The sequence below is a fragment of the Lissotriton helveticus genome, chromosome 3_1 (genome assembly GCF_964261635.1).
Source record: "Lissotriton helveticus chromosome 3_1, aLisHel1.1, whole genome shotgun sequence".
Classification (NCBI taxonomy): domain Eukaryota; kingdom Metazoa; phylum Chordata; class Amphibia; order Caudata; family Salamandridae; genus Lissotriton; species Lissotriton helveticus.
Window position 1 is genome coordinate 469,072,439 of NC_136061.1, and position 27,384 is coordinate 469,099,822.

The window sequence follows — 27,384 nt, forward strand, 5'->3', positions numbered from 1 at the left end:
ACTGCATGTGTTATGCAAATGATAGTGGCTGTGATCTTCAGAAATATACAATTGTATCACTACACCATCCTTACTAAGGTATATAAGGGATCTTATGACGTGGGCACAGAATAAATAAGTATGCAGTAATAAACGCCTTGACACTCCCACTCTAATAAATAGGTTTGTATTTGTTAGAAACTGGGGTCTCAGAGGAGCTACGCTAGCAACCAAGATGGCCGCATAAGCTCCCGGCTCCGCCGACCTCCGCCGGAGGCTCATGAATCCTGACTCCCATCCTGATCTCCCACCGGACTCCCGTGCAGCTGAAGTGCTCCTGATTCTAAAGGTGCAATCCCGGAATTTCTAGCTGCTCGGACAACGAAGATATGTCGTGCGCCATTCTTGGCCTAACTCAGAGTTGAAGCCAGGGCCTCGAGTTCTAACCCGGCCGGGTTGGAGTTGAACACCATCGGCCGCGGGACGTGGGTGGTTACGGTCTCCCGAAGTGGCATCTTTCCTTTCTGTTTTGGATGGTGACCTGGTGGCAGCTTTCTCTTGCAACTACGGCGACTTTCCATATCGACTGCTTTGACCGGGGAACCGCTGCCCGGAAGCCCCGTTGAGCTCCCGGGGTTGATGGGCTTGGTTCCTCGTTGGCGGCGACGGTACTGCGATCGTGCTGTGGTAGCGCCCACAGTTGTCATCTACATTGTTTCTGCCTGGTGCCCCGGAGAAGTCGACCTCCAGGGTTCCGATACCTGCCCGGTCGCTCACTGAGGGGCGATGGTGCGGGCCGAAACTACACCGTCGCTGCGCAATGTAATGGTCGCCATTGGGGAGCTCCGGAAACGAGTCACCGCCACCTTCCAAAGGATGGTCCTAACGGTTGATCACATCTGCCGGAGACCGGACTCCGACCCTTTGTTGGTCGTGAGCCGAGATGCCTTACCCGCGGAGCAAGCTCCGATTGCTACCGAGGACCCTGTGCGGACGTCGGACTTAGAAATTTCTTGCGACTCTAAGATGGCAGCGAGCGAGCCCGAAAGTACTGGCTGTGTGTTCTGCCCTCTGTCGATACCGCCCGAGATGGATGTGACTATTTCTGTACTTCAGTGTGTCTTCTCCACGGACTATCGGATTCATACCTCGCCTCTGTCAGAGAATGCTCAAAAACGCTTTGCTGATTTATCGTTGGTGGGCAGTGGACCTGGTTTGACTTTTCAACTTTGAATTTGAATTTGAATTTAAAAACATTTGTACAGCGCTCGCATACCCAGCGGTATCATGGCGCTAGTGTTGATCAGTGGACGGCAGCAACTAGGAAATTAGGTCAGGTAGGCTTGCGTGAAAAGGAAGGTTTTCAGGTTTTTCCGGAACAAAGGGTAAGAGGGTGAGGTACGTAGAGTGACAGGGAGGGAATTCCAAAAAGTTGGAGCCAGGACGGCGAATCTTGCTCCGCCTGATCTCTGCTTTTTAAAGCGGGGGATGGTAAGAAGGGCCAAATGGGCTGAGCGAAGTTCTCTGCCTGGACAATATGGCTGAATGAGAGAGCAGATAAACTCGGGGGCAGTGCCCGATCTGGCCTGATACGTGAGGCAGCCGAGTTTAAACAGGGCACGTTCTCTGACAGGGAGCCAGTGCAATGTTTTGAGTAATGGGGTGACCCGATGATATCTGGGTAAGCCATGGTTCAGGCGGGCCGCCTGGTTCTGCACCAGTTGTAAACGGTGGATCAGGTATGCGGGGGCTCCGTTATAGACTATGTTTCCATAGTCTATACGGGACAGTACCATGGCTAACATAACAATTTTTAGGGCTGAGGGGGAAAAGAAACTAGAAACCTTCCTGATTACCCTAAGTGAAAAAAAACATGAGGAAACCACGGAACTGACTTGTGGGTGAACAGTAAGTTGGGGATTAAGAAAGATTCCCAGGGTTTTTACTTTGGACACGGGAAGTGGAGGGGCACCGAGGGAGGGGGGCCAAAAGGAAGAAGACCATGGACTGCAGCCACCTCCGGTCAAGACCAGCTCGGTCTTGTCCGGGTTAAGTTTGAGGTGGCTGCAGTTCATCCAATCTTAAATGAGGGTCATGATTGTTTGGACGTTCAGGGCAGATGAAGATGAGTGAGACAGATTGAAGATTAACTGGAGGTCATCCGCGTAATTGAACACGGTGACCTCCAGTTGCTGTAACATAAAAATAAGGGGAAAAATATAAAGGTTGAACAGAAGAGGGGAAAGTGATGAGCCCTGGGGGACCCCGCATTCTACTTTGCGAGAGGCCGTCGTAAAGCCAGCCAGACGGACTGCTTGAGTCCTCTCAGCAAGGAAGGACTCCAGCCAGGAGAAGGCTAAGCCTTCTATGCCCGCCGCCCTGACACGGTTAAGGAGGATGGTGTGGTCCACCGTGTCAAAAGCGGCGGATAGATCTAGAAGAATCAAGGCTTGCGGAAGGTTGATGTCAATACCTTCACGCAGCTTGTCCATGACTGAAATGACCACTTTTTCTGTAGAATGCAGAGGACGGAAGCCAGCTAGGCAGGAGGAGAGGCAATGATTTGCCTCAATGTGAGTGCTCAAAGTGGTGGTGATGTGAGTTTCAAGGACTTTTGCAAGGTAGGGGAGGAGTGAAATGGGGCGGTAATTAGAGGGGGAAGAGGGATCGGCGTCCAATTTTTTTAAGATTGGGATGACCACCGCCGATTTGTGTGGACTGGGAACATAGCCAAGGGCGAGTGAGTCATTAAGAAGGGTTAGAGGGGGGGTAGGGCAGGCTGAGTAGACTTCCCTGAGGATACTAGCAGGGGCAAAGTCCAGGGGAGAGCCTGATTTGACCCGATGTAACAGAGGGAGGAGGGTATCAGTGGTTAGAGATGGGAAATTAGTCAGTTTAGCGGTAGTGGGGGGAGGGGAAGGGTCAACAAAAGTGGAAGAGGGCGGAGGGACGTTGTATTTGATTTTAGCAACTTTGTCTATAAAAAACTCGTTAAGCGAGTCACAGAGAGGTTGGGACGGGGGAATGATAGCCGTGGCTCTGGTGGATGAGGCCAGCTCATGAACGGTGGAGAAGATTTCCTTCGACTGTGACTCAGCGACCATTATCCTGTTGGTGTAATATTCAGCTTTTGCTTCCAGTATGCTTTTTTTATAGGTTTGCAGGACGGCCAAGTAGATTGTTTTTTGGGCAGGGTCGTAAGTTCTTCTCCAGACTCGTTCGGCCCTTCTTGCAGCTAGTTTTTTGTCTTTAAGGTCGGAAGTAAACCAACGATTGGCTGCATGGGTCCGTTTAACTGAAAGCCACTTGAGAGGGGCAAATTCATCACCTGCCACCGTGAGCCAGTTGTTAATAGCGGCCAGCTGCGGGACGGCTGTCAGGCCGGATAAATCAGGACAGGTCTTGGTCAGGGTTGAACAAAAAGAGGGCATGTCAATCTTTCCCCATTTCCGAACCCAGGTGTTTTTAGGAAGGGGGGGTTTAACCAGAGGTGCTAGGGTAAGGGAGAGCGTGATGGTGAAGTGATCCGACCATGAGCAGGGGGATATGGTAGGAGGTGTGGATGGAACGTTCAATGTCCAGATTTGGTCTAGCATGTGGCCATGTAAGTGGGTAGGTCTATGGATGAGCGGTACAAAGTTCAGACTTCTCATAAGGCATGTGAATTCCTTGGATTGAGGGGTTTCGGCAGGGTCATTGGGCCAGTAATTGAGGTCCCCTAAAACTAATACAGAGGAATTATTTACTACCAGGGTGGCCAAGAGGGTCTGAATGTTAGGAAGAAACGAAGGGGTGGACTGGGGAGGGCGGTAAATAAGGACACAAGTGAGGGGGGTTTGATGAGAAGTGGAGCGAGCTACAAGGAAGTCGACATCAGTGATAGGGGAGGAGGGAAGAGCTTGAAAATTGAGATCAGTGCGGGCTATTAAAGCCGCTCCACCACCCCGCTTGCCTTCGGGACGGTCCGCACGAATGGCGGAATATGTTGATGGTAAGGCGGCAAGCACGTTGGGCAGGGAGTCAGTCTTGAACCAGGTCTTGGTTAGAAAAAGGAGATCTGGTTCATGAGAGTCGATATAATCAAATATCTCGTATTGATGGTTTACTGCGGACCTGGTGTTAAGGAGGGCAACCGAGGTAGTGAACCGCTGGGTAGGGGGGACAGGAAGTGGGGGAAGAGCAGGGGGGAGTGTAGGGGCTGATGATGCTAGCGAGAGTACTAACTCAGGGAGGGAGTTTGAAGGGGGACAAAATAGGCCGAGATGGTGCAGGTAGGTAGTAGTTGAGGAGTTGACACTACCGGGGACCCAGTAGAGGCATAACTGAGATGACGAATAGGAGATAAAGCCAGCGGCATCTCGTGCCCCTAGCCCCGGCCGGCCGCGGACGGGCGCAGACGGGCTTGACTCAGGCGCAACTCCGGCGTGCCTCCGTCGCGCCCGCTGCGCTCGTCCGCTGCGCTGCCTCTTTGTCAGCGTTTATCCTGGTATCACTCCTTCTGTGGCGACTTTGAGCCGTTTCTGTCTTTGGATGTTCTTGTTGTGATGGCGGTTCGAATGGTCAGGGCTCGCATGAAGAATCGTAGCAGCCTGGTCGTACTTGATGGGGTCTGCGTCATGGATCGTCAGGGCCAGGGCTGACTTTGCAATGTTTTCTTTTGGCTTTGCCGGGTTGTGTCTCTGGGAGCGAGGGCCAAATGGGATTCTGATTGTCTGGGTATTGTGTAACTGCTATGTTCAAAACGGGATGTGCTGCCTCTGTGGTGCCAGGGGCCGGGCGGGACGGTCGTTTCCCTGTTTGTGGCTCCCCCATTGAATTTTTATTGATCTGCTATAACTTGCTTAACGCTGCGGTAGGGGATGTCTGCTTCTGGTGGGGGGATGAGAATCTGGGAGCCCGTATCGTTTTGTACCATATCTCCTCCTCCAGATTTTCCCTTCCTTGGGGTGTAGTTTAGTGGGCGACAGGCATGCTGCTAGTGGGGTTAGGTCGTAGCCATCGGCAGGGGGTTGTGGAAGGATTTTTTATTTTTTCCTTTATTTTTTTCTATGACCTTTCTATTCCCTTTTCCTTTCTTCACAAGAAATGTGGCATACTCTTCTGATCTTTTGTCCATCACATCTGGGTGTCGCATGTCCACTTCGTATATCCTGTATTCCTGGTGGGCGGGTGCTGTTGCGATGTACTTGTGGTCCTTTGCATCTTAATGTTTTGCTTCAGCTTTAAGCTGGTATTGATCTTTTTTTCGATGCCTATGATTGTGGTGTATTTCTTCAACTTATTTGCCTGTCCCCAGTTGGAATGTATTTTACCAAAAGACACCTGATATGTATATTTTCTTTCTTGTGTTATAATCAATAAAAATATACATAAAAAAAAAGAAAAAAAAAAAGAAACTGGGGTCTCAAGTGGGCAGTGGTTTTCACCCTGTCCAAGTAGGGACTCTTCCTTCTAGACAGGGTAAAAGGATATCAAAGGTAAGATAACCTCTGCTAACTACCTTAGTACCTTGGTATATATGCCTTCCCTTCTGTGAGCACTGGAGACATGCTGCCACCATTAGAACTGGACTCAACACCTTTGGCCTTTATGTCCAGTTCCTTCGGAGTCAGCTCACGGTGCATCTTTTTCTCCAAACAAAGCAAACACAAGGAGATGATGGATGGAGCGCTGAAACTTTTCAGACACTCACCCCAGTCATATGATCTAGGTTGAATCCATCATCATTCTTTAGCTCACTTCGCCACCCCAGTTCAGACACAGCTATAAGCAAATCAGTCCTGAACCTGGGCTTCAAGGGAACAGTCCAGACCGAACTGCTAAGCCATGTCTTCCCTGGACCGGAAACAAGCATCCTGGGACCAGTTTTGGGCTAAGAGCCCTCATCATCCAGGCGAGCTTGAATTCAGTGGCAAAGTGAGCAAGGGACCCACGTCTGGGCATACTCTGCCAACTTAGGGCGCACAAAGCAAACACAAGGAAATGATGGATGGAGCACTGAAACTTTTCAGACACTCACCCCAGTCACAGATCTGGGTTGAATCCATCATCGTTCCCAGGCTCACGGTGCCACTGGATTCAAGCTATCCTTGCTGATAAGGGGGGAAAGTCCGAAACCGGTCCTAGGATGCTTGCTTCCGCTCCAGGGAGGACCTGGCTTGGCAGTTTGGGCTGGACTATTCCCATGAGGCACAGGGTCAAGACTGATTTGCATACGGCCAGGTCTAAATTGGGGTGGCATGGTGAGCAAAAGAATGATTGATTTAACCCATATCTCTTGACGGGGGGTGAATGTTTTGGTTTGTTCTGCATTCCGTCCATCAATTGTGTGTGTTTTGCATATTTTTCTCTTCCATGGCTACTCTCCTCTCCTTGTCGTGCCTTTTATTTTCCACTCTGAGCTTTTCCAGCTCCAACTCATGTACTCTGGCATTTTGCCTGTCTTCCATCTCCTCTGGCGGTAAACCCCTTGAAGAGACACTACTGTCTAACCTGCGGGGCACCTCCCCTCCAGGCAATTCTGCAGCCTGCAACACTTCCTCCTGAAGATTTGGCTCCCCAGTCTCAACCATAGGATCCTCTGATTGTCCACTGGCCCTCTCAGCAGCTACTCAGACCCTCAGCTCATTTTGTAGCTCATCTTTCCTGGTGAGACCTCTAAAGGAGATTTTAGAATTCTTGCAGAGGGATTTCAACTGCTGCATATTGTAGATATTCAACCTATCCTCCTCAAAAACTACCTGCAGCGATGCAATATAAGATGCTCCAGATACAGGTATGATGATGTAGAAAAATCAACAAGGTGGAAGACCAAGGAAAAAACAAAACAACATGTGGTTTTGTATTTGTCGGCACCTTAGTAGTAGTGTACACTAATCACTGTTTGTGAATTATAAAGACAAGGCCAAATCTCCACCTCTGACCACCAATGTTAGAAATTAGGGTTTCTAGTTGGCAGTAGTTTGCACCCTGTCCATGTAGGGACCATTCCTTCTAGTCCAGGTAAGTGGATTACACAGCTAACCCGCTTGGTAGCTTGGCACGAGAAGTCATATCTGAGAGGCAGTGTGTAAAGTATATGTACGTAACACTGAGGTAACAGAGTGAAAGCACTACAATATTGAAACCACAACAGTTTATAAAAATAGCTAACAAAATGACAAAAATCCAACATTCACAAGCGGAGATATCAATTTGTTTTAATCCCTTCGCTGCGGGGGTAATTCCCCCGCTGTGCTGGGGGGGAGGGGGCGCGCACAGCGCCTGCATGCTAATAACGAGCTCAGCTCGTAATGAGGCACGGCGCTCCTGTGCTCATGACGAGCTGAGCTCTTCACAGGTGCACCGGCTCCCGTGGAACACTCAGCACAGCAGGGGAATTCTCCCCGCACCTGAGCATTCCACGGCTCATGACGAGCTGAGCTCGTCTTGAGCACCGGAGCACCGTGCCTCATGACGAGCTCAGCTCGTCATGAGCATGGTAAAGGTTAAATAAAGCAACAATACAGTTCCTTTATGTCAATAGCACCAACTACGGCTAATGCGAGATCATGACCAACAAATCCAACTGTTCCATCAAGCCTCGTTGTAGTCGTGGGCCAACTACAGTGTCAGGGAAGACCTGCAAACAGTACATTGAAAGTTGCAGAGGCCTCAGGGACCTTGGGGTCAAGTGTTGCAGTGAGGCATCACTTGGGTCATGAAGAGTCAGTGCTGCATGACTATGCAGAAGTCAGTGAGCCCTTGAAGTCACAGGTGTTGCAGAATGACCTCTATGAAGTTCAAGTCAGGAGTATGGACGTCAGCAGTGCTGGGGCTGCATTGTCATTGCAGGTGGTGCATTGTGCTCTTCTTGAAGCAGTGTCCTTGGCTTCGGTGCAGGCAGTGTTGTGGCGTCAGCGGGGCACTGTCATCAGTCAACCCAGGGCCATGGTGTCATTATGGTTGGTGTCTCGTGCTCCTCATGGGGTGGGGACTATGTCCACGGGGCAGTTAGTGGCATTGGGTGATGATGGTGGAGTCAATAGAGCTGTTGTCTGCAAACCAGTGGCTGTCCATGGCCATGGTGCAGGCAGTGGTGTCGATAACATCATGAAGCGGCAGCATCGGTGAGACCAGGGCTGCTGTGTCATGAAGGGCGGTGCTGCGCTCACCTAGTAAGTGGTGACCATGGTGTTGGTGCAGGTAGCAGTGTCAGTGATGGCATCAAAGAGGCTTTTCTTGAAGGTTACAGCTCAGCAGATACTTCCAAGGGCCCAGAACTGGAGTTGGTACCACTTGGCAAGTCAGGACACCCAGCAGTGGAGTTCAGGTGCTGTTGGTGAAGTCTTTTGTGTGACCCTGGGACTTCTTAACAGGTGGCAATCTCACACAAGTCCTTGGAGAGACTTCACAAGCAGGATACACAGCATCCTGTCCCTTTCCTCTCCAAAGCATCAACTGCAGGCCAACTCAGAAAATCAACACACATCAAAGAGGCAGTATTACTCCTTACAGCTCTTCGGCTCTTCATTTTTTTTTAAACCTTTATTTATTCAATCAATCACAGACCCATGAGGTTAAAAAGGATAGAGTAAAATCTCAATGACAATTCAAATATGGTAAATAATAATGTACAATTAAATTCTTGAGTGCTTTGGGATGGCCATCTGTATCCAGGTAGAACATAAATGTGATACAAAAATATAGGGTACTGGCATACATAGCATAACCGAGTTTCTGATTGCTACTGCACATTATGAATATCTAGTAGATATATGCAGAGTGTGATAAATAGACCATAATGAATAGTTATGGCTATTGCCAGTTATCCATGTCTATTTCTTCACCTTATGTTTTTGTTCTGGTATCTACAAATGTTTACGTCTAGTCTGCTCCCCTTCAGCCCAGGCCTATGGCCTGGACAGGCCATCATCTGATTGAAGCTCATGTCACCATTCCAACTCTCCCCCATAGAAACAATATTCCGGATCTTTTTAAACGCCCTTGGAGAAAACTTAATCTTGAGCATTTTCACCAGTTGCTGAAGGAACATCATCCCCTTCCTCCCTCTGAGGTCTCTCTGGGCTATGACAACTTTTGTGAATGGCTTAATCATTCTCTAGATAAGCTAATACCAGCTAGGTGGACTAGGACCAGATCTAGCCCTGCCAGCCCTTGGTATGATGAATCTCTTAGACTGCTCAAATCTACCTGTAAAAAAGCGGAACGTGCATGGCGCAAAACCTATGACGCTGACCTCAAGTCGGCTTATAGAGCCTGCACTAGAGTGTACCACCGGGCCATCTGTTCTGCTAGAGCGGCCTTTTACTCTCGGGAGATAAAAAATAGTAAGAATCCCACAAAGGCTATCTTTAGGGTCTGTAAAGACCTTACAAGTAAAAAAAAACAGTCTACTACTCTAGGAGCCTCCCTAGAGCATTGTGAGGACTTGGCGTCTTTTTTTGTCGAAAAGGTTGAGGCCATTTATAGGTCATTCTCCCAGCTTTCCATCGAAGAGAATAACATCGTACCTAAGGCCTCCTCATCATTGCTGACTATTCCCAGTCCTACTCTAGAGGAGTTTAAAACCCTGACAATGAAGGTGAAATCCGGCTCACCTGATGACCCCATGAGACCCATTCAATTTCAGGAACTTGCTGAGTGCTGCTATCCGGTCATGCACAGTCTTATTGAGTTGTCCTTTAACACCGGCTGTGTTCCTAGTGCTTGGAAGCAGGCTACTATCATTCCTATTCTTAAAAAGCCGGCTCTTGATCCCACTAAATCGGAACACTACCGGCCTATTTCCCTGCTGCCCTGGCTAGCCAAATTAGCAGAATCTCATGCGAATCACATCCTGTCACTCCATCTGCAGGAAGCTAAGATACTGGACAACTCGCAGAATGGGTTCCGTGCGGGTCACAGTACTGAGACGGCTCTTCTAGCAGTGGTGGAGAACATCAGGAGGATGCTGGACCGGGGTCAAACGGCGGCACTGATCCTATTGGATCTCAGTGCCGCCTTTGACACGGTGTCCCATCAGATCCTCCTACATCGCCTGGAGGAGGCCGGAGTTGGAGAGAGAGCGCTTGAGTGGTTTCGATCCTTCCTTACTGATCGAACTTTTAAGGTGTCCACTCCCCCTTTTGTTTCTGCTCCCCGTCCGATCTCACAGGGTGTCCCACAGGGTTCGGCCCTAAGCCCTACCTTATTTAATTTATATGTTCAACCGTTGGCAGAAGTTGCCCATAGCTTTGGTTTCTCCATGGTGTCATACGCCGATGACACGCAGCTGGCGGTGGCACTTAATGGGGAGTCCAACATGGATGCTGCTACTTTTCAGTCCGCGCTAAAAGCTGTGGCGGGCTGGATGGGGAACAATCGACTCCAGCTTAATGCCTCAAAAACCGAGGTCATTATTTTTGGTAGGGAAAGTGAGCTCTGGGGTGATCAGTGGTGGCCACCTGAACTGGGCCCTGTTCCTACCCCGGTGGCCGAAGTCAGGAATCTGGGGGTGTGGTTGGATGATAAGCTTTTATTCACCACCCACACTAAGCGAGTTGCCGGCACTTGCTTCGGTACCTTGCGGTGTCTCCGACCTGTTTTTAAGTTCTTTGATGCTGATACGAGACAGATTATTGTTCAAGCTACGTTCTTGGCTAGATTAGATTATGCCAGCTCGCTGCTTCTGGGCGTTAACCAAGCAGAATTGGTGCGCCTGCAGAGGGTGCAAAATGCGGCCGCTAGGATGCTGGTCGGCCTCCCGAAGTTTGTTTCTGCTCGTCGCACGATTCAGGATCTTCACTGGCTGCCTGTTGGGCAAAGAATCAAATTTAAGGCTCTTTGTCTAACTTTTAAAATCCTGAAGCTAGGTTCTCCCCCTATTCTTTCACAAATAATTTGTCACTATGTGCCTTCTAGAGCCCTTCGCTCCTCAGGGACTAATCTCGCTGTAGTGCCACGTTTTAAAAAAGCAAGGATGGGCGGACGCTCTTTCTCTGTGATGGCGGCAGTTCTCTGGAACTCTCTGCCTGCCCCTATTCGTTCCATCCCTCGTTTTGAGATGCCTGGATTATTGCAATGGCCTATTTCTAGCAGCTAATGAAGGAGTGCTTAACAAACTTCAGGTGGTTCAAAATACCGCGGCACGTCTGGTGACCAATGCCCCCCCCAGAACGCCATCCTTGCCCCTCCTCAGAGCCCTCCACTGGCTTCCCATCCGGAAACGGGTGGAATTTAAGATCTGCTGTGTGGTGCATAAAAGTCTCCACAACCTAGGGCCACACTATCTGGCCGAAAAATTTGCATACCACCGCCCTTCCCGCAATCTTAGGTCCAGCAATCAACTGTTATTACAGGTTCCCAGACACAATAAGACCAGACAGGGAGGCCGCGCCCTCTCCATCATGGGCCCTCATCTGTGGAACAACCTCCCCCTTTCCCTTAGAGAGTGCCCGAGCCATCTAGCTTTCAGGAAATGCCTAAAGACAACTCTGTTCTAGGACGAACGCTGCCCGACCTGTTCACTTCACAGCACCGCGCGGAGATACACCTTCGGGTGTGATGCCGGCGCGATACAAACCTACAAATAAATAAATAAATAAATCCCTGATCTGCTTTCTTTTAGAAAGACCTTGAAGACCTTCTTATTTACCACTGTTTAGTTTTTCCTTTTGGTTTTATTTTCTTGTGTTGTGTTTTACCATTCCTTAAGCGCCGGGACGCCTCTTGGCTGCGGCATCTGTGCGCTTTATAAAATAAAATAACATAACATAACATATTTGTACACATTTCTGCATAGCCCCTATTCTAAGGGAATATAGTTTTTCTCTTTCTTTTGTGCTTCTCATTTTATCTACTGATTGTGTGAATTTGGGTGAATCCAGTGATTTCCAATTTTGTAAAATCATGGATATTGCTATTAAAGAAGGATTAAAAATAAATAGTTTGTCGCACAGTTAAAGTGGGATTCGAGAACCCGAATATAATATCTATAGGATTGGGATCTATGTTATGTTTAAGTCGCACACTAATAGACCGACTCAATTTAGGACAAGAGAAGCACATATGAAGCCAGTCTCCTTCATAATTACATCTAGGTCAACCTGATGATATTTCTGGGAATATTTTGTGTAATTTCTCGGGGGCGTAGTGTAGTTACCATTTGTAGAAGAGTGGCATACTTTTAAAATACACCCCACAAATGGCCTTAATGGACTATTTATTGTAGTCCTTCCATTGCTGCTTCGGTATGACACCCCCTGGTCTCCTGTATTTTTTAAAAAAGGGCTCTTGGGTCTATTTGAGCTTAAATTTGTTGCTGAGAATATGATACCAGATTCCCAATTCCCAACATTTGTTTAACATATAGTGCATCGGTAAAGGTTGTGGGAAGTGAGCCCTCTGAGAGCCGTAGTTTTTCCCTAAACTCGAGATTTGGAGGTAGGAAAATAGTAGGGTCAGGACTGCTTCCGTTTTGTCTTGACTGATTTGTTCCCATTACTTCATCCCTCCTTGTACTACTAAATCTTTTAGATTCCCAACCTTTCCCATCTTTTCAACGTCTGTATATAATGACAGCTGTATTAGTTGAGTTTCTGGATGTAGAGGTATGAATCATTTGCTTAAGACTATCATGAATTATACGGGGCGTCTTATATCTTTAGCGTTTGGGTAGCTTGGGAATTTTAATAAAAGTCTTTACATCTATATTTTTTTCCAACAACATTTGATGAAGATAAAAATTGGGCCCATAATCATGTGCTGATGTTGCTTGTCGGAACCAGTCTAGGAAGGTGGCTTAGAAGTATTATTGAATGTATGGGAGCCCTAAACCACCTTCTTTAGAACTCAAGTGCAATTTTATTAATTTTGTCCACGGTTTCTTCCCTGCCCAGATGAATTTCCGCATTAATTGATCTATTTCGAAAAAGTAATTACATGAAATCTTGATAAGGATATTTGAAAATATAAAATTAGATTGCGGAAATATTAATAATGCGGCTCATCCAATTATTAACAAGGGTAAATTATGCCAGCTATTTAAGATATTTCTGACCTTATTAAGTGTTGCAGTATGATTACATACGAAGAGCTCTGAAAAATCTTATGAGACCCAACTACCTATGTATTGAACCGGGTTGTTTTTTGCCGCCTGATGGGCCTGGAGTAGAATCTGATCATGGCAGTTAAATAATATGATCTTGTTGATTTTTATATCCTTCTAATTTGGAGAATGTTTACATTGTGTCGAATGTTAGTATGATATTTGTTGTTTCTGCCTCGAGATGAAGGAGTAGATCATCTACAAACAATTTCATTTTGGGTGCCCCTATTATTGGTGGCACTTCTTCTTAGCAGAGCCTCCTCTTGATCCTGAACTGTTCTAACACTTTGGGGTTTAAGGACAAATGTTTATACCCCTTTGGCTTTTGAAGTAGGCATTCTTCAAAGGATTGTCTTTATAGTGCACAGGTTCTTGCCCTTCCTGGTCTTGGCTCCAGACACACTCTAGGGGGTGAAGACAGCACTGTGAAAGGCCAGGCACCGCCCTGTTCAGGTATATGTGACAATTCATACCACCACTCTAGCTCTGAAAGGCCCATCAGACTGGTGATGGGCCATCAGGATATGCAGGACACAACTTAACTCCCTTTATGTGACTGTCTAGAGTGAATGCACAAAGCAGGCCCATGTCAGTCTAAACGAGACATTGATTACACAGGCAGACAGAGACACAGGAAGGCAAAGCAAGAAAATGCCCCCTTTCTAAAAGTGACATTTTCAAATGCACAATTCAAGAAATAACTTCACTAAAATATGTTTTTTGAGTCCTGGGTTTGGAGAACCCAAACCCAAATCTCTATCTTCTCCCAATTGAAAGTTACACTTGTCAGATGTTACAAGGCAGCTCCAGTGATAACCTATAGGAGACATATTCCTTGCAATAGTTAAAATTGAAATTGACAGTATTTCACTATCTGGACATGTAAAACCCACCAGTGCATGCCCCACTTTTCACATACACTGCTCGCTGCTCACTGAGCTACCTTCAGGGTGCCTTACATATAATAAAAGGGATGGTTAGGGCCTGGCAAGAAGTTGGACTTGCCAGGTTGCCATGGTAGTTTAAAACTGAATGCACAGACACTACAGTGGCAGGTCTGAGACATGTTTACAGAGCTCGTCATTTGGGTGGCACAATCAGTGTTACAGGCCCACTAGTAGTATTTGACTTACAGCCGCTGGGCACATACGGTGCATTTTACAAGGGGCTTACCAGTGAATTAACACTCCATGTAATATGGTTAAAATCAATGGGCACAATAAGGAGATGGTCAGTCATGGAACTCGTGAAAATATAATGTTACTGCTTCGAATAGGATGGAAGAAGAATATGAAGGTGACTGGATCTTATTTTCAAATCTGCACACTTGTATCCAGCTCCTAGGTTAAAAAACAGTGATTTTCGTAATCGTTGACATGTACAATTTTTTTGTGTTCAACATTGCCAGCTCACATGAGTAGGGCGCTTTGACAATTATTTAAAATGGATATAAATATAAGTGGAAATCATGAGGGTTTGATGGACAATGTAGAAGAATTTGCCTGATTTGAGTGAAAATAAGATTTGATTATGATATTCATCACTATTGGTACATTTCTTATGATATTTTGAATACCTAATACATAAGGCAAAGTTTCATCAAGTCAACCGGGAAGACACAACGCATAAGAACAATGCTGCATGGTACTCAATAACACCAGGGAAAGCCGTGCTGAATTCTCATCTCCATTTTGTTTCTCATGGATTGGTAAAGAGAGAGCTTCCATCTCCCTTGTGATTAGGTTACTGTGTCTTGCTTTTCCTAAATAGAAAAAGGAGTGATCACTGGTGTGTCCTACAATTAACAACTGATTGTTCTGTTACTGGTAATCTAGATATACGTATGCTTAATATAAGGACGAGAAAGAAAACATACGCTAGGGTAGTTTCTGACACGAAACACTCAGCAACAGATAAGTGGCTAATTACATGTTGTTTTACTTGCTTCAGATGAAAAATAAACACACCATTACCAACAAAAGAGGGAACAGAATTAGGTAGACAAAGGCTATCCTAACAACGCCGTTGGAAACCGGTATGCAGACTTTGTGTTGTGTTTTTTTTGCAGATAAAAATATTGCCAAATGCAATGCAGCACCTAATTAAACAGTGATACAAGTGGAGGTGGCAAAGTGCCCATGGAGAACGTGGGGAGGGAAGCGGGGGCAAAGGGGTTGTGAAAGAAAATGGCAAACACTGTGGGGTAAACAGTGGATCATGAGTGTATCAGTGTTTGCCCCTGATGAATTTCCGCAAATCTTGGGATCCTGGCAAGCCTTGGTCATATGCTTTCACTTCATATAACGGATTGTTTATGTATGACTTCAGAGAACATAAAGAAGAATGGTAACTTAGCAAATAAAGTTAAGGTCAATGACTGCTACGGGCCAGAAGCTCAAAGCCTCTTTGTCATCGCAAATCCTGAAATTCACAAAATCACAGGGTTTGCCAGAAAAGAGCATCCCATTGTGATTAAGTATGGCATGGATCAATGGTTTGCAATCGCAATTGCGATCAGTTTCAAACACATTAAATGAGACGGTAAGTGAATTGCAATCTTCCTTTTTTCAACTCATGGTGGTAGCCTTGAGAGAAGTGGCTAGTTGTTCCTATGACTAAAAAGATTCCTATTTTGGAATGCAAACACAAGGATGGTAGAGTGCTGTTCCTTACAATCCACTATCCCTGTGTTTAGTCAACTATGAGGTGTAACCTCTTCCATGCTAATGACAAGGTCAGCTCGTCATGCAGTACCACTGGACCTGTGCTTATGACGAGCTAGCCTTGTCATGAACAATGGGAAAGCTCAAAGCTCAGCACCCAGCGGGAAGTGCCTGTAGCAGTGAACCAGTTAAGTAGCAACTGTCTAATGGACAATGATCAGGATCACTCTGTGACCATCTAAGTCTGAAGATTTTTGTGTGGCATCATATTAGTACCTTATTCTTCCACTACAACAGGTTCTTTGACACTTTATTGTCACATTTTGCCTTTGAATGGTACGGATTAAAGAATAATGCGTGGTCAGGGGATGTACATTACAATTAATTTCAGGCTTAGTAATATGCATTTATAGGGCCGGTTCTAGAGCGGTGCAGCGGTGACGTCGGGGTGCACCATGTTTAGATGACAGATCTTTTGTGACAGATCTTTTGTCTAGTGGCATCTTCCACTCATGATAAAGTAGCGCAGAGCATTAATATGCCTCCTGCAAAGAACGAGCATCAAGCAATTCACCAAACTCTATAGCTCAGTGCATCACTTTTGTCACAGAAATCCTTTTATTGCACAGTGACTTATGAACCGTCATAAAAGAGCTACATGGAAACTGAATGGTATAGGTTAGGTTGTTATGTTTTTTCATCAGTTTTCATTACCCTAAAAAGGGTCGGGTATGAATATGTTACTATTAGTAAGCCACTGTGATACATTTTAAAACCTACGTTTGTGCGTCTTCAGACCAAGCACTTAAAATCAACTGCCTACTAGTACCTGAGACATGTGATTCCTACACCCTGTGATTCACATTGTTTTATTTAACATTTCCGATATTCTGATTTACACACGATTCATGGGCTCTGTATAGCGTGTGTGATGTAAAGTGCTCTGACACGCTACACTAGAGTAGCGCTATAAAATAAATGAAATGCATGTTAGACAGGGGATATGGAGAGACGAGGGACACTGGCGAAGCATGGTAGTGAGGGAATTTGTGGAGTTGGCGAGGTTATGGGGCAGATGCCAACAACGATTGTCACACTGGACGCCACTTGCACTACAGCCCACATTGTTCATTTATTTAACTTGGAATGCACCTTCAGTCTCATTGGCATTGTAATAAAAGTGAAGGTATTAGGATTGAAAATACAAGTACACAACAACATTTATTCATATGCTGAAAGCCTGAATTTTTGTGGCAATTGAGAGAAGATAGGAATGAGATAAGATTTCGAAATTTGGCCAAGCAATTTGTAGGTCTTGCGCTTAGCGTTGCAGTGCGCAGCACTGCTTGCACAGCGCAAGACATTCATAAGTGAAAAATTGGGTTTCAGCACTGACCTAGGAAACGCACATGCTCGTGCGTGTGCTTTTCCTATTGTGTCCCGCTATTGGCCTTTGCATGCGTCTTTTTTAGCAAGACAGCATGCAATACGCCAAAGGCGGGCTCATAGCTCTGCCCACGGCCTATTGGTGTCTATTACGTGCACCAAAGGCCATGTGGTTTCAATTATTGTGCCCAGGCATGGGCACGATAATCGAAACCACATGTTTCGCTGTGGCGTGCGCACACACCACTCGCGGGCATGTTTGTTTTGCTTTCACTGCCGCTGGTTCTGTGAAGCGGGTGGGCCAACGGCGTTCCTGCAGCTCCCTGCCCTTGCTCGGCATTACTTCCTGCTTTTTTGCACCCTGGTTGGATCGCAGGAAACCTGGCTTGCACGCTGCTGCGTGTGAGAGACGTGTGCCTTTTGCGGGTTGTCCCAAAAGCTCCCACGTCCACGTCCACTTGCTCCCTTGTGGAGCCGCCCGCTTGCCAACCCAACCCTCCGAGAGACCAGGCAGGCTTGCACGATATCACTCGCACCTCTATTTTTGGCACAACTTGGGCCGCTGATTCAGGAACAATGCAACACAATTCTCCAGTCCATCCTACGATGCTCCAGCACACTCCTGTGCCATACGACCACCTGATGGTCTCCCTGAGGACTCGGTGAACAGCTCTGGTGCAGTACTGCTCCTGTGACGGAACCCCAAAGCCAACAGTGCATGATGAGCTCCAGCAATGAGCAGGCTAGGTCCAACGATGAGGTCCCAACGACAAGAGGTCAAGGTATGGCTGTCCTGCACACTTGCCCCATTTCTTATCCTGGTTTGTTCATATGTGTAGTACTTGGTAGTGTCGCTTTCCCTAAATGTGGCTATTAGTAGATTCTCTGTCCCTGGGTCTGGCTTTTTAGTGGAACCCCTGTCTGTGTGTCTGTCTTGGTAGCAGTGATGTTCAGTGTTCAGCTGTGTGTTGCTCTGCGTTTACTCGATGGAGAGGCGGGTACGAGTACGTTCACTAGTGAGGAAGGGGAATGTTGCAGGTTTGTCATGGTTACTACACGTGGGATTTCGGGGGCTGTAGAGAGCCTTCATGCCACTGTGCCCTTGAAGACCTGGTGCCCCCTCCCATTTTGCCCTTTCATGACCTCCCACGTGGCCCTATCAGCACCTGCCCTCTACCTAGGCGGGATTCAGCAGTGCACTTCCCAGCCCCCACCGGGTTATGATAATCCTCCGATCTCTGCTGCTGTCTCCCCGGTGCTTCGGAGCTCTTGTTTCCACAGGAGTATCACAGGCCTTGGAAAATGTTCATGCAATTAAATATGCAGAGAAAAAAAATAAGGCCAGCACTCCACTCGGAAGAAGGAATATGCAAAGAGGGAGCCCCCAGCCCCCATCCTGCGCCCCCATGCTTAAAATTCCATTCTGGCCTGCCGCCATGCACCGGTACTCCATGGACCTCCAGGGAGGGAGCAAGCCTGTGCTGGTGTCTGTACCTTTGTGTTTGTGTGTGTAATCTCTGTGTGTATCCATGTGCGTTTATGTCTGTGTTACCATGTGTGTTTGCTAGTGCTTGAGTTGTTCATCTGTCGGCGGGGGTGAGTATTGGTGGAGGGGGCATACGGGAAGTCACTGTGCGTCTCTATGTAGATATATACATTGTATGTGTGTGTGATGGATCTGTCTGTTATTTCTCTGCTAACCAGCTGTATTTGTGTGCACGTGTCAGTGTCCTTGATCTGTGTGTTTGAGGGCATCTAAATGTGTGAACGAGTCTGGACCTGTTGATCCACCTGTGTTTGTGTGTGCGTGTGGATCTCTGCGTGTTCAACTAATCTATACGTTTCTGTGGGAGATCAGTGTGCGTGAGGGCATTTATTCGTGTGTGTTCCGGTGTGTGGGAGATGGGCATTTGCCTGTCTACAAATCTGCTTGAGTGATAAATTCTCAATGTGAGAGGTAGAGTGCCTTGAGATATGCGCGTTTGTTTGTGGGTCTTTAATTTGTGTGTTGGTGTGTGTTTATGTGTGTACGTGGTGAGCCCATATGTCCGTGCACGTGTGCTAGGGCCCACCCGCATGTATTTGGGTGGAGAGGAAAAGAGACCGTCGTGGTTTGCTGCCTCGCCCTTAGAAATGGATTGGCAGCTTGAGGCGCCCACCGTCTGCCAAGGCCTTGCCTCTTAGAGGGGAGATGGATGCGTCTCCTCGTAGCTCCCACCCTTGCAAGACCCCTGCTTTCATGTTCGCGGCATGGCGCTCATGATGAGACCTATGACGCAGGCACTATACTGCAATGATGGACTGGCACCCTGTTCCTAATTTGAACAGATGGTTTCCGGTGCTCAGCACCGGCACTTAATTGTCAACACCAGCACTTGTGACAGCCTGCCACAAGGTGGTGCTGTCTGGCTCATCTAGAGAGGTGACCAAAACAACAGTTAATTATGTATTCAATATACATTAATAGTCACTATTGTCTGCTGCCCAAGCCATTCTTATAAGGGGCATGAAATAGCCTGAATTGTTACGCTTTTTGAATTGTGATGGTTAGTAGTTGTGTTGTTACTATTGTCGGCAGAATTGCACGGGCAATGTGTGGTGCAAGCTGCAGCGGCCTCCTTATGAGAGCCCTAGCACTTATTCTTTTACAAATTAAGCACTGCAAGCACCCCCTAGATATATTTGGGCAGTGGCCTCGGGCGACCAGCAGCCAATTTGTTTAATACCATTTCGGACCAAACTGGCCCTCAGTGTGCTTGTGGCTACAATGTATAGTAGAGGCCAGATGGCACACAACACCTACCCTAGGCACCACATGAAGTGTGTTCATACCAAAAATGTACCCAATTTGAGCTCTTCTTTCACTTCTCACACCCTTTAAGTTGTGGACCCTCGGTCGCCACAAAAACCTACAGACAGCTCAAATAGTAATTTAGGAAAGTATGAGTCGTATTTATTTACAAGGGGCATTTGGACAAGTTTGACATCCACATTGTGCCAGCTACCTTCTGCCAAGATAATCTAAGCTTGACATGAAACTTAGAAAATGACAAAACCAGCACACAATATCTTCTTCAGAAATGTGTACAAGCAAAAAGCTTGAGCTGAGCATTGTCCCAGCCTAGAACCCATTTAGCCCCAGGTATATAAATGCATGACAGGACTTGCTCACTAACAACACTTGAAAATGCTAGGCTAAGGGAATAGATACCCTTGTCATCGGGCTCCAGTGGCCATGCTGCCCTCAAACACCAACATTTTAGGATTGCTCCTGAGCAATCGTCAGTAGATGCCCGACCCATTTCTCTATTTGCTACCTGAGCTATACTGGTTAGAGAGACAAAGATCATAAACATCCCCCCCCCGTCATGTCATGTGGCCCCCAAAACTGCCAAACCCCTCAGTGGCACATGCTAAGGTCAACATTGTCATGCAAGGCATTCACGCGTCAAACTGTGAGATGTAAATTTCTCCAAAAAATCTTAAAAATAAACTAGAGCAATACTAAATCGACCTCTTACCACCAAAAACCAAATTAAAGAAAATAGGCCAATAACTTTTAAGCACAGAGTTAACGAACACCTTAATATCACCTCAAAGGCGGTATTTAAAAAGATAGGATGGGGGGCTCAGTCACGGGAGCCCTCAGGTCCTGGGGGCATCCGAAGGGCAGGAAAGGGGGTGTTTTTGGATACCGTGACTTGAGCCTCAGTAATCCATATTCACTTTGAATTTTTTAAGTCACGATTTTTGTTTTCTTGGTGATTTATAGCACTTGAAACAAGCACTTACCTAGGGCCCTCTCGGAGCCTTCCTCTCCCCCTACTGCTCAGGAGCAGTGTGATTCCCTTTCTGGGCAGAAGCTCCATTCAGTGCCGCCACAGGAGAGTGCCCCTTGTGTTCGGCAGGGCTCAGGCCCATCTCAGTGGCTCCCATGTGGAAAGGTCTTCTCTTAACTCTGCTACTTTCCTGCTGGAGGTGCGGTAAATCAGGTGGTGCAACTGCAGAGAAGACAGGATGGTGTCCACTTCTCCTGCTCTGCCGCTGCCAGCTGCCAGCTGCTCACCCCTCTCTCTTTCTTTCTCTTCCGCCTTCTGTTTCTCTGTCTTGCTCCCCCTCACTTGTTGTGAACAGGTCTTGCATTATTAAAAGTTTGACCTAATGGCGTTTTAAATTATAATGAAACTCCAATAGCTCAAACTTTCCGTATGCGAGACCTATTGCAATGTACATGCTTGTTTCTTTGGCGATTAAGCAGACCTTAAACTCTCATTAACACCAACTCGAATCTTTGATACTACTAAATTGAATAGAGTAAAATAGCAATCGTATATTTAATCGTATGGAAGCGAAACTTACCGCAATAGCAGCTAATATTGGTGCCTGGTAAATCCATTTGATTTCTCCTGCACTAAGCTCCCAACATCTGTGAAGTAAAACAATATATATTGAAAAAAAAGTGCTAATATTCATTCTTCATCCCCTGATAGATTAAATCTGGTAGATTAAAATTCACTTTTGTGTTTCTGTATAACAACGGACTAAACTTTACAAATCAATTAAGTTTAAAATGTAATTGCAATAATACAGCTTTAGATCGTGACAGTAACCAGTAGAAAGTGTTAGGAATGTTTTAAGGTTTTCCCGTTAGACCACTTGGAATATATGTAAGATTTAAAGTAGTTTAGTAAATCCAACTTTAGTGCATAACATTACACTGTGGCATGTGCAAAATTTGTATAACACGAAACATAGTTTCACAGAGTTCTAGATCATTGGTCTGCTCGAAGAGTTTTATTCTTGGGCTCCATCTATATTCTTGCTATTGTTAATTGTTGTCGCTACCTTGACTACAGTTTGACTCACGAACTTCTTGAGCTACTTGTATGTTTAATTTGCGACAGGCGTAATATCTGCTATTGCCTGATGACAAAAAAGTATTGTGAAAAAACTAGGCGAAAGTCTATAATTATTTTCTCGTAGAATTTACAAAATAAATCATAGAATTAAACAAAATTACGCTTTTAGCAAGCATGTAATGTGGGTTGTCAGTATGTTAAATTACTTTTTTGCAAGGTAGCAGGGCTCATATAAAAGAAGCTTTGCAAGGTACCAGCAGAAGAGTCTTTTGTTAAGAAAATTTCGCTAGGTGAGTTGTTTTCTGCTCAACCAAGTCTCCCTCGTCGCATATTATGTAAACATTGTGTAATGCAACATTTTTTTTAAATCATTACATTTTGCATAACGTCAACTTCAAAAATTTCGAGAATGACACGCGTCATTACATTTTACAAAGTCCTCGAAAGCCTAAACAATTTTGGACACTTTATATTCCTATTGTTTACTTTGCAGAGATTAAAAGGTGCTTTAGAACAGAATGTGTGATCAGGAAAATGAATTAGGAAGCAGAAAAAGCTGCGATATCCGTGAAAATAATTAATTTATCATCAGCTGTGAAAAAAGACTCTTAATGTACAATTAAAATAAATAGTTTTTTTCACTGTCTGATGACCATTTTTAATAAAAAAATCTTGACATCAAGGGGAAACTGGAAACTCTGGTGAGCGATCACTTGTGTACATTTTTGCACCTAACGTGCTCTAGAAAAGGAAATGAGGCATATAGACTTCTAAAATATCTGCATGCAAGAAACACATACATGTTATTCTCTTTCTTATGTTAGATACACAGATAATTCAAAATGTAGACATTTCGGGGTCCCCTCATATAAACGCGGCACTGGAAATTATAATTTAAGGCATGGACTCTGCCACAGATTTGATCTGAATGGCATCTCACATAGCTGAAAAGCTGGAGTAGCACTGTGTTACCATCTTCTACAGCTGTAAAGGTCTAAACATAAAAAAACACAACAAAAGATCACCTCAACAAATTGCAAAACAATATCAAAAGAATAACACAGCGCTACAATGTCACAGCTATATGACACAAAACAGCAGCACACATAGTATGCAATGGTGCAACACAAAACAACACAGTAACACTTAGGGGAGAAATAATACAACAGAACACAATAACACAACCAGCCGCATCCCGTGGAGGGAGCTGCAGTAGGGCAGAAAGGCGTGGCGGGGGAGGGGCAGTGTTGGGGGTGCTAAAAACCGGAATATGGATAATTTGAGGTAAGTAAACAATTTAATAAATAAAACGAATTTCGTAGCGCGCCCTGCATCAAATTTTGCGATGCAGGGCACGCTACGAAATTCACCCGCAACATAAACACATTATAACTTTATCACTGTAGGCATAAACACATTATGCATAATCACTATAGGCATATACACATTATGCATTGACCATCGCATAAGGGCCTTACGCCCTACTAACATAAAACTGATCCCAGGCCAACTGACCTTACTCTGGGGCTCAAAATGCCCTCCGTCCCAAATGTCAGGGTTGTAACTGGGGCATTTTGCTGACCCTTGGGCTGCCAATGCAGCTGGAGCAATGTGCATCACGCACTGGTGGCAGGGAGTGCAACTCACTCCTTACATCTCTCAAAATGAGCAGGCCCCCATTGTTGTAGCTGCCCGCTGTCCGGCAGGGTAGCCGTAGAAAATAGCTTTGGCACCGCAGTGCCTCCTGCTCCCCACTTTGGGACTTTAACAATAATATTGCCCCCACATTGCAGCTGCCTTCAATCAGCGGTGCAGCTGGGTAAGGCAAGAACGTACTGGCTCTAACTGTGCCTGGTGAGCGCCATTTACTGGGGCTCGTCTGGTGCCATTACCAGGCACCACAATGCGGCCAAAAGGAATTCAACACTGGCACCCACCGTGCCCTGGGAGCACCAACACTGCTCCCCGCTCTGCTTAGCCCCCATTCACCGGGGCTTCTCCTGCAGCAAGCAGCCTTCATCTGGGACTTCTCCATGTCCCTCTGAACCCGGTGGCAGGGGGCGGTTGTATGCTGTGCGTGCAGTGCAGCTGCTTTCATGCAAAACGGCATTTTTAAACTATCACTGTTTTTACCTTGCACTTGTCTTGTCTGTTCGCTCCCGTAGCCTCGTTCCGACACGGCTGTGTGCCGCTTCTTTCGGAGGGCTGACAGGGTTGCGGGCACCATCTTAGGCAACTCATTTCCAGCCAGCATAGGTCAGCGCTCTAGTCTTCGCGCTCCAAGACCTACATAATTTTGGGCCCATGCGCAAGCGCAGCGGACGCGCGCAGCGGGCGTGCCGGCAGCGCGCCGATGGCACGCGAAAAGCAAGCCCGTCTGCACCCGTCCGCGGCCGGCCGGGGCTAGTGGCACCCCATTATGCTTTTTTTGAAAAATATACCCCTGAGCAGCTCCGCTCTCTTCAGGGTCTATGCCGCTTAGTGCTTCCATCGTCATTCACACTGGCAACCTAGGCCTACTACGACCCTACCCTACCACCACCCTCCCTCAAAAGGTTGCTCCTTGGGTCCGCCCCTCAACCCCTATTTCCCTTGTGTTCTTTCCTCTACCCCTCTCGTCCCCTTGCTCTGCCTCCCCTATATCCACTTTTCTCCTTAATACCCGGTCAGCGGTCAAACACTCTCTCGAGCTTTTTACTTTCCTAGAAACAGTAAATCCTGACCTGCTGTTTCTTACGGAAACTTGGTATTCGTCGGATTCCCTACCTGACATTTTAGCAGCCCTTCCCAGCTCGTAGTATGCTGTGCGCTCCGACCGGCCTTTGGGGGAAAGTCGGAGGCGGTGTTGCCTTGATTGCTCGCTCCAATTTCCATTTTCAATCACTTTCATTTCCTCCCATTAAGGGGGTGGACTTTTTGGTTGTTCGATCCGCCTCCTTTAAGGTCCCCCTCACATGTGCCCCGTTTTAGGAAGAAGAAAACTGGGGGACTAAAGTTCTCCCTCCTGGCACCGTCTTTCTGGAATGCCCCCCCCATCACTGTTAGGTCCATTCCAGTCTACTCCGTCTTCCGTAAAGCTCTTAAGACTCTCCTGTTCTCCCGAGCCTTCCCATTTTAGTCTTCTTTTCTGCTCATTTGGTTCATCTGTCCTCAGCGCCAAGAAACCGCATGGTGATCGAGCGCTTTATAAATCTTTTTAACTTCAACTTCAACTTCCCTTGGGCCACAGCAGAGGCAAGTCCATGAGGCTCGGCTCCTGCTCGCGCTTGGTGCACGGCCCCCAATCAGGCTGAATCAGGTCTGACTTCCGTGTCACTTTTGCCCGGGGAACTTGCGAGGGTCCGACTCACTTTTTGTGGGCCCTCTGACTTCCTCTTCTTTGCAGCAGTATGCAAGGCTCTCTGTCTTCTGAGCAGACCCCCCCCCCACGTCAGGCCCTCTACAGCCTGACTTCCTGCCATCGCGCAGCTTCATCCCGCTTCCTTGGGCCAGGCTCTGCCCACGATCAGGCGACCTGCCTGACTTCTGGCTCGGGCCGCGGCTGTGCATGATACGAGCCCACAGTGCGGGGTAGGCTCCCGCCTTTAAGTGAACACCAAAACGGTGTTGGGCTCCCCCGAATCAGGAGCACATGAACAGTGGGGTGGGCTCCCACTTTCAGGAGCGCACACACAGCCGGTGAGCTCCCACTCAAAAAGGCATCAATGCGGGATGGGCTCTCGCCTCCAAGACAGCAATGCGGGGGAATCCCCACGTCGGGATTCCCTCCAAATTTGTTGCAGCGCAGCGCTGCAAGGCACAAGCACTCCTCCGGTCCTGGAGCCTACAACAATAAAGGTGCAGCGCTCACAAGGTGCTGGGCCCCCAACAGTTCCAGGGCAAAGGCTCGGCCCAGGCAGGCCAGCACACAGGGCCCTTCAGTAGAGGGGCAATCCCTCGTGGCAGTACCTCCTGGGGCCCAGCAGCAGCAATTTACCCCACAGGTCACAAGGAAGCACCAATCATGGGGTCACACCCCCATCACTTATAGTACATTTCTTATTTGCTCTACCCTGGCATGGGCTTGGGGGAACCAGTCTCAACTGGTTCTATGGGGTATTGAAGCACTCTGTGTACAGTGTTCACACTCTCCTTTGTCAGATGGGGGCTCAGTCCTCAGACCACCAGAGGGGGGCAGAGCCAGCATTCACTCAGGCAGGCACAGACCTATTCAGGGTCAGGGGAGTACTCCTCCCACTACTCCAAATGCAGATTCCCTATTCAGCCAAGCGCTGACTCACCCTGCCCTCCCTCGAGCCACACACACCTCCCCAGCCCCTGTCACTCCAGAGCCAGACATGCAGTCCACATCAGGCAAGCAGACACATAACAGACAGAAATGCCAACTTCTGAAAGTGGCATTTCAAAAATAGTGATAATAAATCTGCGCACACCATTGTGCAACATTTATTATTACTATTCCAACAATACCAAACTTTACCACGCTGCTCCTTTCATATCAGGAATAACCACTGAAACACATATCAGGGAATTCCCAATGCATTCCTATGAGAAGACAGCCTCACAGCAGTGAGAAACCAGATTGGCTGTTTGTCACTACAAGGACATGTCACACACTTAAGATGCATGCCCTACCTTCTATCTACAATGCACCCTGCCCATAGGGCTAGCTAGGACCTACTTTACGGGTGACTGACATGCAGTAAAAGGGGCATCACAGACATGGCACACACTTTAGGTGCCACGTCACAGTGGCAGTAACAATGCATGCACAGACCCTGCAATGGCAGAGGCTTGAGACAGGTTTGAAAGGCTACTTTTGGGGGGTGGCACAATCAGCGCTGCAAGCCCACCAGTAGAATTTAATTTACCGGCCCCCGGTATCTGAGATACCACTTTACAAGGGACTGACAGGTACATTAATTATGCCAAACAGGTGTAGACCAATCTTACCATGTTTACCACAGAAAGCACAAACACTTTACACTGGACAGCAGTGCTAAAGTGCCCAGAGTCCTAAAACCACCAACACCATGTCAGAAGAAAGGCGAGGAGGAAGGCAAAAAGTTCAGAGATGACCCTGCAAAAAGGGCCAAGTCTAACACTGGGTAAAAAAATAGAACATGAGCAATATCTTCCTTTCTATCCATTTGGCATAAATTGCACTTAGAATCCCCATCCTTGGCTTGGGACATGACCCATTTGGCTGTGAACGCATTTATCTGAAGTATTTCATATCTAAATTTCAGATATAATGTCTTTGCTAGTTGAAATTCTATTTCATCTAGAAATGGCTCAAAACTTGGGGTATCTTTAAGCAATAGAAATTGTGTAGTGAGCCTCCCTATAGTATCACTTAAAGTGACTTTGTGCCAAATAAAGTTCCAAAATATGCGCTTGATCTCGGATT

The 27,384-nt window shown here is 46.9% G+C and overlaps 1 protein-coding gene across 1 annotated transcript in view; it reads right to left on the reverse strand.

Annotated features, from left to right (window-relative positions):
* The window catches only part of PTH2R (parathyroid hormone 2 receptor), a 1,143,807-nt gene that overhangs the window by 201,277 nt on the left and 915,146 nt on the right, over positions 1-27,384 (reverse strand). Inside the window, exon 9 of the mRNA XM_078683683.1 lies at positions 21,475-21,541. Within this exon, the coding sequence (XP_078539809.1) occupies positions 21,475-21,541 (67 nt within the window). The remainder of the gene's footprint in view (positions 1-21,474; positions 21,542-27,384) is intronic.